The sequence below is a fragment of the Rana temporaria genome, chromosome 9 (genome assembly GCF_905171775.1).
Source record: "Rana temporaria chromosome 9, aRanTem1.1, whole genome shotgun sequence".
In the NCBI taxonomy this organism is placed as follows: Eukaryota; Metazoa; Chordata; class Amphibia; order Anura; family Ranidae; genus Rana; species Rana temporaria.
This window is the reverse complement of record NC_053497.1, coordinates 39,791,692-39,806,537: the sequence shown is the minus strand read 5'-3', so window position 1 is coordinate 39,806,537 and position 14,846 is coordinate 39,791,692. Positions and strand designations below refer to the sequence as shown.

The window sequence follows — 14,846 nt, the reverse complement described above, 5'->3', positions numbered from 1 at the left end:
CGTTCAAAAAACACGTCGGGCACCGTAATTTCACGCAAAGCACGGCGGGAAATTTTCACACGGAGCATGCGCAGAACGTTCGGCGCGGGAGCGCGCCTAATTTAAATGGTACATGCCCCATTTAAATTAGGCGGGCTTGCGCCGGACGGCTTTACGTTACACCGCCGTAAGTTTACACGCAAGTGCTTGGTAAATCAGGCACTTGCGATGAAAAGTTGCGGCGGTGTAACGTAAATGAGTTACGTTACGCCGAAGCGCAGGTACATGAATCTGGCCCTATATATCCAAAAATACAATAACAATCAATAAATTAAATCAAATAATAGTCCATATACAGTCATGTTTAAAAGTTTGCATACCCTGGCAGAAATTGAAATGTTGCCATTATTATTGGAAATATGACTGATCATGCCAAAAAACAGTCTTTTTTTAAGGATAGCAATCACAAGAAGCCATTTATGATCACATCGTTTTTTGGATCCCTTTTAAATCATAATGATAATAGAAAACACCCAAATGGCTCTGATAAAAGGCCCTGATAAAAAGTTTACATACCCTGGAATGTTTGGCCATGGTACAGACACAGGTGCCAATTAAAGGTTAATTTCCCACATTTAAGGCTTTTTAAACCACAATTAGTGTCTGTGTATAAATAGTCAATGAGTTTGTTATCTCTCACATGGATACACTAAGCAGGCTAGACACTGAGCCATGAGGAGGTAGAAAAGAACAATCAAAAGACCTGCGTAACAAGGTAATGAAACTTTACAGAGATAGAAAATGATAGAAAAAGATATTCAAAGCCTTGAATATGCCAGTCAGTACTGTTTAATCATTTATTAAGAAGTGGAAAATTAGGGGCTCCTTTGATACAAGCCAAGGTCAGGCAGTTCTTTGAACCACAGAAAATCTTAGAATATGTATCCATAAAACCATGATATACCGTAATCAGTCCATATATGATAAAAAAAAAAAGTGACAGGTGCTCTTTAAAATGACCATGTGTATCAAAAATGTATGCTTGTGCTTTTTATTTGTTATGTATTTTTTGGTACACTAATGGCTCTTTCACACCTTCATGCCTGGTTTCACAGACTCTGCTTGCTCCGTTGATCCCCGCTGAGCCTGCGGATGACAGGTCCATCTTTGCTCACTGTGCAGAGACAGACCTGTCAGAGCCCGGCTCTCCGTATGGGGGATCGGATAAAAACAGATCCGCCTGTCCGTTTTCATCCGATCTGATCCGCCAGATGGATGGAAAATAGGGTTTGCATCCATCTGGTTTTAGCGGAGCAGATCAGATCGGAAGGCAGAAGGCGACAGAAGCCCGGGAGGGGGCCGCTGTAAAACAGCTAAAGAAGAAAGCGGAAGAGAACCAGACGGCGGTGAAGACCGGGACCCCCCCTGCAGAAGACGTCGAAGAAGCCCGGGAGGGGGGCCGCTGTAAAAGAGCTGATGAAGAAAGCGCTCCTTCCCCCCCGCGGAAGAGAACCAGATGGCGGTGAAGAACGGGACCCCCGCAGAAGACATCGAAGAAGCCCCCCTCGTAAAAGAGCTAAAGAAGAGAGGGGGCCCCGGAGCTGACTAATAAATTACTTTAAAAACCCTGTGTAAGATGTACCCCATACTCATTCACCTAGGGTGGGGGGCCGGGATCTGGGGGCCCCCTTATTAAAGGGGGCTCCCAGATTCCGATAAGCTCCCCTCCCGCATACCCCGACAACCAACGGCCAGGGTTGTTGGGAAGAGGCCCTGTCCTCATCAACATGGGGACAGGTGCTTTGGGGTGGGGGGGCCACAGGGCGTCCCCTCTGCCCCAAAGCACCTACCCCCCCATGTTGAGGGCATGCTGCCTGGCACGGTTAAGGAGGGGGGGGCTCGCTCGTCCCCACCCCCTTTCCTGACCGGCCGGGCTGCTGCTCGGATACGGGTCTGGTATGGAATGTGGGGGAACCCCAAGCCGTTTTTTCGGCGTAGGGTGTTCTCCTTAAAATCCATAGCAGACTCAAGGGCCTGGTATGCTCCTGTAGGGGGAACCCATGCCGGTTTTTTATTTGAAATTTGGCGTGGAGTTCCCCCTCAAGATTCATACCAGACACAGTGCTTGGTTTTGGGAGGGATCCAAGACGGATCCCCGTTCAATATGGTGCCGCGGCTAAACGCAACCGCAGCTAAAAGCACTGTATAAATGCAGCTGAGCGCTGTGCCTGGAGTCTTGAATTCCAGCAAAACATAAACATGCTTTTATCTGCGGCAAAACAGCCGCCCGTGTGAAAGGCGCCTAAGTCAATGATTTAAATTCCTCTACAGCACAGGAGATTTCATATGCAGATTTGGAAGGACATTACTACACCTATGTCAACATCATGATTTCGCAAGACCTGGGCACAAAACAGGGCGTGTCTTTCTTTGAAAGGAACAGTGGGGTGGAGGGGGGGGGGGTGGTTGATGTACAACTCAAGGGAATGTGGAAATTCCTAGTGGTCACTCCTCCCAAAATTGTCCTCATAAATAGAGCTGACAGTGTCTCATCACAAGACAGGGACAACAGCCAGGACCAAGGAAGGGACAAGATGCTTTCACTCCTGATTTTCGCTGTGGGCTTGCTTCAGAGTCATGCAGTCTCCCTGGTGAGTATCCAGCATCTCATCTCTACCCGAAACACTCGTTATAGCTTTCTAACCGTCATTTTGATTATTATTATACAGGATTTTATATAGCGCCAACACTTTACAATATCATTATCTGTCTTTTTCCATTATAGGCATCTGAAATATACAAGGGGTCAGTCCAATCAAAACTTTTATTTAAACTCTTGGGGCCGGATTCAGATAGCCTTTACATCGGCGTATCTATTGATACGCCGCGTAAGTGCTACGAAGTGTCGGCGTATCTTCTTTCTGTATTCAGAAAGCAACATACGCCAGAATTTTACTAAGATACGGCTGGCGTAAGGCTCTTACACCGTCGTATCTTAGGCTGCATATTTACGCTGGCCGCTAGGTGGCGCTTCCGTAGATTTCCACGAGGAATATGCAAATTAGGTAGTTACGCCGATTCAGAAACGTAAGTCCGCCCGGCGCATTTTTTTACGTCGTTTACGTTAGGCTTTTTCCGGCGTAAAGTTACCCCTGCTATATGAGGGGTATCCTATGTTAAGTATGGACGTCGTTCCCGTGTCGAATTTTGAAAATTTTATGTCGTTTGCGTAAGTCGTTCGTGAATAGGGCTGTATGTAAGTTACGTTCACGTCTAAAGCATTGACGACTTGCTGCGTAATTTTGAGCATGCGCACTGGGATTTTTTCACGAACGGCGCATGCGCTGTTCGTAAAATACGTCAAATACGTGGGGTCACAGTGAATTTAAATAAAACACGCCCACATCATCCACATTTGAATTAGGCGGGCTTACGCCGGACCACATACGTTACGCCGCCGTAACTTAGGGCGCAAGTTCTTTCTGAATACGGAACTTGCGCCCTAATTTACGGAGGCGTAACATATCTGAGATACGTTACGCCCCGCTGAAAGATACTGCAATGTATCTGAATCCAGCCCTTGGTATTAAAAAAATCTAATGGTTTTATAGTTCTTCACTTGAGTCCCTTGTTCTGCATTCCTGCCATAGAGTTCTGAGTAGATCCCTTTATCCCTGTCTCATTTCTTATTCATCTGAAGGGGTCAGGAACAAAGCTAGGAACTATGGCATGGAGATCTCACTGCTGGAGACCCCGGTCCCGTATCCACTAGGTGCTCCACAAGCTCATTAGAGTATAATAATTAAATATCGATTTTAGATGGACTGACCATAGGCCATTTTCTCGCCGAGGTGGCCCGAGCGTTAGCGGTAAAGCATTTTAGCAGAGTTTTGCCGTAGTTTTAGTGGCGCTTTTCAGCCGCTAGCGGGACGCTTTTAAGCCCAAAGAAAGAGTTAAAAGTGCCCATGTCGCTTTTCAGACGCTTTGGAAGCGCTGCCCATTCATTTTAATCGGTTGAGCACTTTGGGAGCGCTGTATACACTGCTTTCAAACCACCCCAAATATGCTGCTTGTAGGACTTTTCCTAACGTCCCGCAAGCGCACCGCCTCGTGTGAAAAGTCACACAAGTACGAATGGGAGGCAGTTTACAGGCGTTATTTAGAGGCTATTTCTAGCGCTAAAGTGCCTGAAAACAGCCTCCACTAGAAGTTCATAGAAGCTGTTATTAACATTTTTTTTTCTGCTCCTAGAAGCTAATAAGTGTTATCCTATCCTGTCTCCATGCACACTACTTTAGGCAATAGCGTTTTTACTGCAACAATGCTAATAAAATGTTACTCCTAAAACGCTGCTAAAAACTCTACTACAAAAAGCTATTATTAGCCTTTTTTATCCAGGATTTTTCCCACAGTTTTTTTTTTGCTGGGAAAAAAAATGCTAGTGGGCATGGAGCCTAGACTAGGTACACATCTATTCATGCCTGTTTCTGCCTTATTTTTTATTTATTTTTAAGTGTTTTACTTAATTTGAAATGTAGTGCGTTGACATGCATTTTAAATATGAATTGGAGTGCATTTTTAATGTGTTAATTCTTGTTTTCATGCATTTTTGGTTTGGCCAGTGATGATTCTGATGTCACTATTGTGGACTTTGGAAGGATCTACTTACAGGGGCTGGAAATGCATGAAAACGCATGCAAACTCTCTATACATGCATTTCATTTTTTTTCTAAAAGCCTTACAGTGCATGAAAATGCATAGAACAACAGAAAGCCTAATTTTTTGCAATGCTGCACAAAGATGTGGACAGCTTCATTTGGGTAACGTGTTCCTCATTCATTGTTTTGCATTCTAAAGTGCAAAAGGCACAAACACAGGAAAAAGTCCTATTTTAAATTTGCTATGTAGCAAGTTTTGTTGAAATAATACTGTATAGGTACACTAGATGCATAGCAATTTTTTCTTGCAAATTCAGATTTTTCTCTCTTGAAATGTAGTTTCGTTTTGTCCTTTAGCATTTTTACCTCTTAATTTAATCTCAGTGTACTAATGGGGAAAGCTACAGTGCGTCTCTTTCAATGAGAATTTAAAGCGAATTTTCCATGAATAAAACTTATATTTTTAGGGAATGGTTAAATTTTCTACCAGGGCAAACAGGCAGGGAATTATTATTATTATTTTTTTTTATTGGGGGGGGGGGGGCGTATGATACATTGAACAAAAATTCTCCAGTTTGCCACATTGTTGGGGATATGGAATGGGATTACGTTTCACAAAACCTGACGTAGCAGCTACACTGCAGAACACTGAAATCAGTATCCTCCCAGTTAGAAATAATATTTACTGATGTTAATTTGCATGCCTATTGGAATACATAGGTGTTAAATGCAATTACATTTTGTAAGCACATTTTATCCGCTTAGTTATAATCTTTAAAAAATATATATAACAGTGTTGCCAACCTACCAGATTGAAATTTACTGGCACGACACCCGAAATTTACTGGCGCAGCCAAGTTTTTACTGGCATTTCACAAAAGTTACTAAATTACATGTTTAGGGGCAAATTTCAGTATTTAGGTTACAAACAAGTACGCTAGGCTAATAGCAATGTGATTTAAGGTAGATATTAAGGTAAAAAAACATTTTCTTATTTTCAAAATAATAAGGGCAAATTATTTAGTCACGTCACCCCCTGTCTCCATCCCCCTCTGCCACCAACACCCCCTGCCTTCACCCCCCTCTGCGGTGCCACAATCTCCCCCTGCCTCCAATCTCCCCCAGGCCCCCCTGCCTCCATCGTCCCCTGTCTCCACCCCCCTCTGCGGTGCCAGCAACAACCCCTGTCTCCAATCACCCCCTGCCACTAACACCCCCTGCCTCCAATCTCCCCCTACCTCCATTGCCCCCTCTGCGGTGCCACCGTAGCCACTATCACCCATCACCCCCTGCCTCCAATCTCCATGCGCAGTTCCAAGCTGAACCGATCTCGGCTATTTTTACTGGCACATTCCCGCAACCACAGACATTTACGAACGCAGGAAAAAGTGCCCGTTTTTACAAACTGTCCGTAAAAATACGGACGGTTGGCAACACTGATATATAATAATGCAATAAACTTTTCAATACCTAAACAAATCAGTTTTTATTATAAGGCACTATATTCACTTTGTTTATTACATTAGAACTCTTTGGGATTGATTTACTAAAACAGGAGCATGCAAAATCTGGTGCAGCTGTGCATGATAGCCAATCAGGTTCTAACTTCAGCTTGTTCAATTAAGCTTTGACACAAAAAAAAAAATGGAAGCTGATTGGCTTCTATGCAGAGCTGCACCTGATTTTGCACTCTCCAGTTTTAGAAAGTCATCCCCTTTTATTTCATCATACATAAAACAACTAGTGTATCTTAAATTAAAATTACACCATATTGCATGCATACTGATACTCTCAAATTGATCTCGCTTTCTCTAAATTTGAACAATTTAGACACATGAAAGGTTTTGTTTAAATTCAGTAAAAATTTCAACATTTTAGCCATTAAAACTACCTAATAAGAAAGTATCTAATCTATAATAACTCCAGGCTCCCTCTGGCATTTTCGACAGCGGCAGACAATAATGTTTTCATCTTGATTTTGCTGCTTTTACATTTAATAGCAGAGCTTTCTATTAAAAAGTACCCAGAAGACATTGGGGTGCTTTACTAAAGGAGTACAAACTTTACTTAGCAAAATAAATGCACACTTAACAAAGTTAATGTTGATTTGTCTAAGGTGAAGTCGTGCTTACTAAAATCATTCAATTATGTACATGCAAAAACACTGGAGTTTGATTTACTAAAATTGTAGATTGCAAAATCTTGTGTACATGGTAGACAATCAGCTTCTAATTTCAGCTTTGACAATTTCTTAGTAAATTAACTCCATAAGATGATTACTTCAATGATGACCCTTATGCCGCGTACACACGATCAGGCTTTTGCACGGCCAAATCACATCAGAATTCCGACGGAATTCCATCAGAAAAATATAGAACATGTTCTATATCTAAACTCCAATGGAATTCATCGGAATTTCCGATGAAAAAACTCAGATGGGGCTACACACGATCGGAAAATCCGATGGAAAATCCATCTGAAATTCCTATTGTGTGTACGGTCATATTGGTTGATGATGTTCATAGTAGACTGTGCTAGATACCCATTGGCTTTAGAAGAAATAACAATCTGTTTGGTAAATGTTTTTGACTTACTCTTTTCCACTTTCCTGCACAGGTAAACAGCACAGGCACAGTGAATGAACAAGAAGTATGCCAATGTTCTGTCATCCTTCCCGACAATACATTCCCAGCAGATCGTCTGGAAGCTATCGAGATATCCAACCAGAAACTGAGCATCAGTGTCAACCAGGAGATCACCAGGGTAAGGACTGAGGGAAAATAAGGTCATTTTTTATTTACAAATGTGTTTACACATTAGTGCCTAGATTCAGGTACGTTGCTGCAACTTTGCGGCGGCGTGCCTTAAGGCATTTAGGCTACGCCGCCGTAAGTTAGCGAGGCAAGTACATGATTCACAATGTACTTGCCTGCTAAGTTACGGCGGCGTAGCCTTAAGCGGGCGGGCGTAAGCGCGCCTAATTCAAATGTGTGTAAGGGTGCGTGTTTTATGTTAATGGGGCTTGACCTTACATTTTTTACGTTTTTTTCTTAAACTGCGCATGCGCCGGGCGCCTACATTTCCCAGTGTGCATTGCGGCTAAGTACGCCGCACCGGCCTATTGATTTCGACGTGGACGTAAACTACGTAAATCCCGATTCACGGACAACTTGCGTAACAAAATTCGAATTTCGACGCGGGAACGGCGGCCATACTTAACATTACTATTCCAACTAGGGCCTAGCTCTAACTTTACGCGGCCTATCTCTTACGTAAACGGCGTAAAAGTACTGCGTCGGCCGGGCGTACGTTTGTGAATCGGCGTATCTACTAATTTACATATTCTACGCCGACCGCAATGGAAGCGACCTAGCGGCCATCCAAAATATTGCAACCTAAGATAGGACGGCGCAAGCCGTCGTATCTTAGATATGTTTAAGTGTATCTCTGATTGAGAATACACTTAAACATAAGTCGGCGTAGATTCAGAGTTAGGTCGGCTTATCTACTGATTGCCACCCACCAACCATAACTGCCATTTTTTTATTTGCACAGGAATTCAGACCTTTGTATACTTACACTGGTTCCTTACATAAACTGTAAAAATAGAATCCCATAACATGCCACCACTTAACCCAGGGGTCTTCAAACTACGGCCCTGCAGTTGTTCAGGAACTACAATTCCCATCATGCCTAGTCATGTCTGTGAATGTCAGTGTGTTACAATGCCTTTATGGGATGTGTAGTTCTACAACAGATGGAGGGCCGTAGTTTGAGGATCCCTGACTTAACCTATAGATTTCATGTAGGCTTGCGGAATAGATGTCCCTCCATGGGGGCCAGGGCCTTGGTCACTCAAGAGAAGCGAAGCCTAAAGTATACCTTCCAAATGCACTGAGGGGGAACTCTCTGTCAATCATTCCTTGCTGGTCCCGCCCTTCAGTGACGTTCTTATCATGTGAGGTAGATTGCAGAGGCTAGAAGAGTTAAATAAATTGACTGCTATGGCGGAGACACTGACAACAGGGAGGTACATGAAATGGAATGATCAACCAGGTATTTACAAAAAATTAAAAGCTGCACCAAGGAAAGGTTTAGCACTAAGGAAAGGTTTTAACAATTGCTTAGAGGTGGAGTATTCATTTGTACAAACATTTGCACACAAAAACCTTAAAAACCTTCTGCTTGCAGCTCCACCTCCAGACCCCCTTATATTTACCTGAGCCCAATCTCCATCCAGTGATGTGCATCAAAGCAGTGTCTCTCAGCTCTCTCCTTCCTCATTAGCTCAGAGACAGTCGCAAGAGCCATTGGTTCCTGGTGTTGTCAATCACAGCCAGTGAGGAGGGAGCGGGGGGTGGGGCGGAGCCGAGGCAATTGACACACAGAGCGGGGCTCGGAGAAAGCCCACACAAGTGCTCCCAAAGCAAGTGGCTTGCTATGGAGCAGTCAGCAGGGAGAAGGAGCCAGGAGAGCCAGTGGGGGCCCTGAGAAGAGGAGGATTAGAATTAGCTCTTACAATTACTTTAATGATACTTTAATAAAACTGATTGTCCATTTTTTTAACGTTTCTTACTAGAAAGTTCTATCTTCGATTATATAGAGCAAATATTTTTCTTCCCTAGATACAAAATTATCAAGCCACGTTGACTGAGTACATACATAAGCTGAAGAACCTGACTCGACGTGTGGAGATCGTTGAGCTGGGTGGTATCTCTTACACTGAACTGGACTTTGAGTTACTTAAACTGGAGATCAGAGAAATGGAGTCGTTGGTGATCAGGCTCAAACAGTCCATCAATGGGTCTAGCACCTTGGTGGAATCACTCTTTGTGGAGGTAAACTAACAATTGTTATGTTTTTCAGCTGCATGTTTAAAATATAAAATCCTGAAAGTGGGCCTTCAATCATTTTTTCAACTTACCATCTGTTAAATCTTCTGCCCTTGTTGCTTTAACTTTGGATAGTAAATCATTATTTTTTTGCCAGTAAATACCTTATACAGCCCACTTGCTGTTCATTAGCCTAGGCTTAAAACATCATGAACAGCTTTCTCTCTCATATTTCTGAGAGTTTGCCAGGAAGGGAGGAGGGGTGAGTCATAAGAGGGCCAATGAGAGATGGAGGTGTGCCTCTGTGTGTCTGTGTAAATCCAGGAAGTGAACAGGCAACAGGTTCAGCTGTCCACAGTTAAAATGTTTGCAGCCAGACTTAGTAGAGGGAGATTTCTGCAGCATATTTGACAAGTACAGAATCGCAGCATATATCAAATAATATGCAAAGGTGTTTGAGGGAAGCTTCAGAATGGCAAAGATGTTTTTATTACAAATAATGTAAGCAGACTGTAGTTCCTCTTTAATCTGTTAACCCTCCTGGCGGTATTCCCGAGTCTGGCTCGGGGTAAGATTTTTATACCAAGAGCGGTATCCCCGAGCCAGACTCGGGCTCGCCTTGCTGCAGCCAGAGACAAAGTTACTTACCTTGTCCCGCGCTGTGTGAGCGAGCGGCGTCCTCACTCGATTCACACAGTGTCCCCCTGTGCCGCCGATCTTCGTGTCCCTTTATGTCAAAAGTGGTTTTAGAGCAGCTAGAAAACAGCGATAATAAATTATAATCACTTGCAGAATTGAGCGATAGCGATTTGTGGGGAAATCCGTCAAAAAAATAAAAGTAATAACAGCGACAATTCTGCAACTGAGCAAATTTCAGTGTTTTTGATTTGATTACATTATTGAATAATTTTTATTATAATTACATTATTATTTGTTATAATTATTTATAGTTATTTATTATATTATAATTTATGATTTTGTTTTTCAAACTTTATCATACCCGAGATGTCTAATAGACTCTTGTTTGGACAGATTTAAGTGAGTTATTCCTAAGAATTACAGGCCTACAATGTAAAACGCCAAATTTTCATGCAAAATAATTGTACCGCTTTTAGCATCTAAAACCAGAAAGAATCATACCGCCAGGGAGATTAAACCCCTTTTTTTTCCAGGTAGAGGAAAAGATCAGAACATCTGCCTGGATTATATTGTCTGTATTTCCTTTGAGATTTCCCAATCTGGTCACTGAAACATGCAGATCTCTCTCATGGTGGCCGCAAAAGTTTTGATTTGTTTATCCGATCAATGTGCAATTCAATTAAAATGATCAAATCTGCAAACAATCGAAAAGTCATAACTTTTCTTAGATTACCTTTCAATTACATTTGGTCAAACTTAGTCAATCAGCCAGGGTGGAAAATGATTAATTGTTTTGCATCAATTGGCAGCACTGAGATATTTTTTTCATGAATATGATCGCATTTCAATCAATTAGAATATGAGATTACATGGCGGAAACAGGGACGTGATCAATAATTTAAGATCGTAAGACACAATTGTACTCTAAACGGGTTGTAAAGGTTTTTTTTTTTTTTTTTAAGCTAGTGCATTGTTGGTTCACTTACCCTTTCCTTTGATTTCCCTTCTAAATGTTTTCTTTGTCTGAATTTCTTACTTGCTGTTACTCCTCGGTAAGCTGTTCTGGCTGACTAACCCCCAGCCAGAACATGGGGGCAAGCTTACTGAGGAGGAACAGGAAGTGAGAAATTTAGACAAATAAAAAAACATTTAGAAGGGAAATTGAAGGAAAAGATAAGTGAACCAACAATGCACTAGCTTAAAGCAACCAATTTAGAAAATAAAAAACAAACCTTTATAGCTCCTTTAATTATCGACTGAAATCAATTTTGTTGTTTTTTTCCCCAGATTTAAAATATTGAGTAAAAATATGGTACTTCTATCCTCTTATGCCTTACTGTGCTGTTTTTAATTGTTATTTCCTTTAATATATCTCCCTTCTTTTTTGCTTTCTTCTTCTCCCAGATCCACAACATCTCAGTTATGGTGAACCAGCTGGAGTCATACGACAAAAATAATGTTTTGGCGGTAAGGCGGGAAATTGCTTTTCTGCGTAAGAAGCTAGAGGAGTGCGAGAAAAATCCGGGTGCTCCTGCTCTATCTCCACCAGTCAGTTTTGGTAAGTGAGAGGCTAAACTTTTTAATGACCTTCAGATAAAATGTTTTACATATCTGACTTGAATTACAGTAGCTAAAATCAGTTTGGCCAGTCTGTATCTCTATGCAGACATAAACCCTGACGGAGGGAAGGGGCGCTTTAAAAAAAATATTTTTCTTTTCTTTTTTTTTTTTTTATATTATCCCTTTAATCTCTCCTTTACGGTTAAAAGCAAAAGATCAAAAAAAAAATGTTTCTGCCGTTTTGCTTTTAAAAAAAATTGCCTGGACCGGAAGTGACATCATGACATTCCTCCGATCTTCCAAGGCCATAGAGGCAATCAAAGAGGATCTACTCTTTGATCGCCTCTGGGACTAGCCGGCCGCACCATCAGATCGTTTCTCGGGCGAACTGGCGGAAACGGTAAGCCAGAGAAGCAGCGATGAGCAGTGAGGGGACGTCCCCTCCCGCCACTTCTGGAAGCGTTCCAGTGGCTCATGAGCTGCTCGGAATGATTTCATGAGAAAGCCAGCTGCTGACTGTAAAAAAACAATCTGGGATTATGGTTGATTTCTTCAGCTATAATACCGGTAAGCCACAATGTATATATACAGTATGTATTACGTACTTGAAGTGGTTAAACATACAATTGAAAAAATTGTTATTCTCTCTGTTCAATACATTTGAAAAGCATTTGTTGATGCTGCCAGAAATCCAGTGAGTTTGTATTTTACTATAGTGAGCTAAAAACATAGGACCCCAACTACATTGATATCCCAAGGAGTCTGATAAGTCTGATAAGCCCTGCTCAGATTAACTCTGGACCCCCCTCCCCCCTCCACAAAATGGAGACGAGTTCACACTAACACACTACCTGTCCTGGGGTGACAACACTGCTCCTTCATAGATACAGTACAGTGAGTGAGCGTTGTCACCCTAAGAGAGAAAGCGTGTTAACAACCAGATCACCAGAAAAAATAAAGGGAACCACCAAACTGCTGCCCATGGGCCCGAGCCAGCCCTTTTTCTTGCCTTTAACCAGCCCCTGGGGCACTAATTCTCCAACCGACACCAGCATAAGGTTGGGGATTTTGGATCCTCCATGAGAGGGTAAAGCTGATCAGGTACATGGAAGCACAAGAGACAAAGATCTGGGAAAGCTTGGAATACTGGACTCACAGTAATGGCAGGAGTATAGTGTGGAGGGTGCTGGGCTCACAGGAACAGTAGAACATTAAAGCGGGATTCTGAGCATAGTTTTTTTTTTTGCAATCCACAATACATTAAATTCAATATTCTTTTATAATTATCAAAAAAACATGATTAGTACATAAAACAGTGTAAACACTTACCTGATACCTGCTCAGCGATCTTGTGGCCATTTCCTGGATTTCCTTAGAGAAGTGCATGCTGGGATTTTTAGGTGCAGTAATGCCCAGAGACTCCTGGGAAATGAGTGTCATCATTTCCCAGGAGGCAATGGGGTCTTAGGACAGGAAGTTGAACCACCGCAGACTAGAAACTAGGCAGATTATGAAATCTGTCTAGTAACAGCTATATATACAAGTGAGTAAAAAAAACAATTAAGATTTTTTTATTTTTTACATTAAAAGCAAGCTGTTAATAAAAAGTTTGTTTTTAGGGTGGAACTCCGCTTTAAACTGGTCTTTTGTTTAGAAAGTTTGAGAACTCCTGATTTATAATCTTACAATGTGATTATATAATCTTTCAAATTTCTTATTCATATCACTCAGGCCTCGTACACACGACCGAGTTTCTCGGCAAAAACCAGCAAGAAACTTGCTGGGATTTTTTTTTTGCCGAGGAAACCCGTCGTGTGTACATTTTTCGACAAGGAAACTGCCGAGGATCCCATCGAGCCAAAAGGAGAGCATGTCTTCCTTTTCCTCGACGGGAATGGAGAAACTTGCCTTATCGAGTTCCTTGACAGCCTAACAAGGAACTCGACGAGGAAAACGATGTGTTTCGCCCGTCCAGTTCCTCGGTCGTGTGTATGAGGCTTTAGACTTTACTAGATATGATTTAATTTATTTATTATGCTTTTTCTTTTTGAGAAATCTAGATATATGAAATAAATTAATTACATTAATTAAATTAATAAATCAAGTATACATACATTTATTTCCCTTTTAAATCCTCAGGCACCTGTAATCATGGTGGTCTTAAAAACATCAGCAAGCCATTTGTGGTGCAGTTGAACTGGCAAGGCTTCAACTACAAATTTGGAGGTTGGGGAAAGGACTCCTTCGTAGGTGCTGAGCAGGATACACATTGGGTGGCCCCTCTAACCACAGACAGCCGTATGATGAATATGTTCCGATATTACCCCACTTATGATGACCTCTTGCTCTACAAGAAACCTACAGATAAGGTCCTCACCAAGACTCTGGCCTACAACAATATCGACTATTCTGCCTGTGGTCAAGGTGGTGGTATGGTCTTGTTCAACAACTCCATGTATTACAACTGCTACAACACCAGGGACATCTGCAAATATAAAGTAGACACTGGTGCTTTGGAGAGGAAGACACTCACAGATGCCACCTTCAACAACCGCTTCTCCTACGCATCAACTACCTGGCAAGACATTGACCTCGCTAGCGATGAATATAATCTTTGGGTCATCTACTCTACAGAGCAGAATTCTGGAAATATGCTCATCAGTAAGCTTAACTCAAACACTCTGACTGTGGAGAAAACTTGGTCTACTGACCAGTATAAACCTGCTGTCACCAATGCTTTCATGGTTTGTGGTGTCCTGTATGCAACTAGAACCCTTAATACACGAAAGGAAGAAATATTCTATATGTATGACACCAATACAAATAAAGAGGGGCAAGTCAGCATTGTCCTTGACAAGATGATGGAAAATGTACAGAGTGTGAGTTACAACCCCAACGATCACAAGCTCTATATGTACAATGATGGGTATTTGGTTAACTATGATCTTACCTTCAAGCCACAAGAAAAACCTACATAACATTTCCCATGACTAATTAAAATGTAATGCCTCGTACACACGAACAGGCTTTTGCCCAACCAAACTCACATTGGAATTCTGATGGAATTCCTCTGAATTTCCGATGGGCACACGGTCGGAATTTCAGATGGAAAAAGTCTGTCTGACTTTTTTCATCGGAAATTCCGATTGTGTGTACGAGAAATTAGCCTTCATAAAAC

At 41.9% G+C, this 14,846-nt stretch overlaps 1 protein-coding gene across 1 annotated transcript; it reads left to right on the top strand.

The window, feature by feature from the left end:
• Positions 1-2,463: 2,463 nt before the first annotated feature.
• Positions 2,464-14,702, top strand: LOC120913368 (olfactomedin-4-like). Its single transcript, XM_040323247.1, has 5 exons — positions 2,464-2,630; positions 7,254-7,400; positions 9,263-9,475; positions 11,513-11,666; positions 13,808-14,702. Exons 1-5 carry the CDS (start codon positions 2,466-2,468, stop codon positions 14,644-14,646), a joined length of 1,518 nt encoding a protein of 505 aa, XP_040179181.1. The 5' UTR covers positions 2,464-2,465; the 3' UTR covers positions 14,647-14,702.
• Positions 14,703-14,846: the final 144 nt, after the last annotated feature.

What these genes read in the sequence shown, in the direction of transcription:
- LOC120913368 (XM_040323247.1), top strand. Translation starts at nt 2,466, where the DNA reads ATGTGGAAATTCCTAGTGGTCACTCCTCCCAAAATTGTCCTCATAAAT. An exon ending in AGAGTCATGCAGTCTCCCTG is followed by an intron (nt 2,631 to 7,253) that starts GTGAGTATCCAG and finishes TTTCCTGCACAG; the next exon opens with GTAAACAGCACAGGCACAGT. An exon ending in TGGAATCACTCTTTGTGGAG is followed by an intron (nt 9,476 to 11,512) that starts GTAAACTAACAA and finishes TTCTTCTCCCAG; the next exon opens with ATCCACAACATCTCAGTTAT.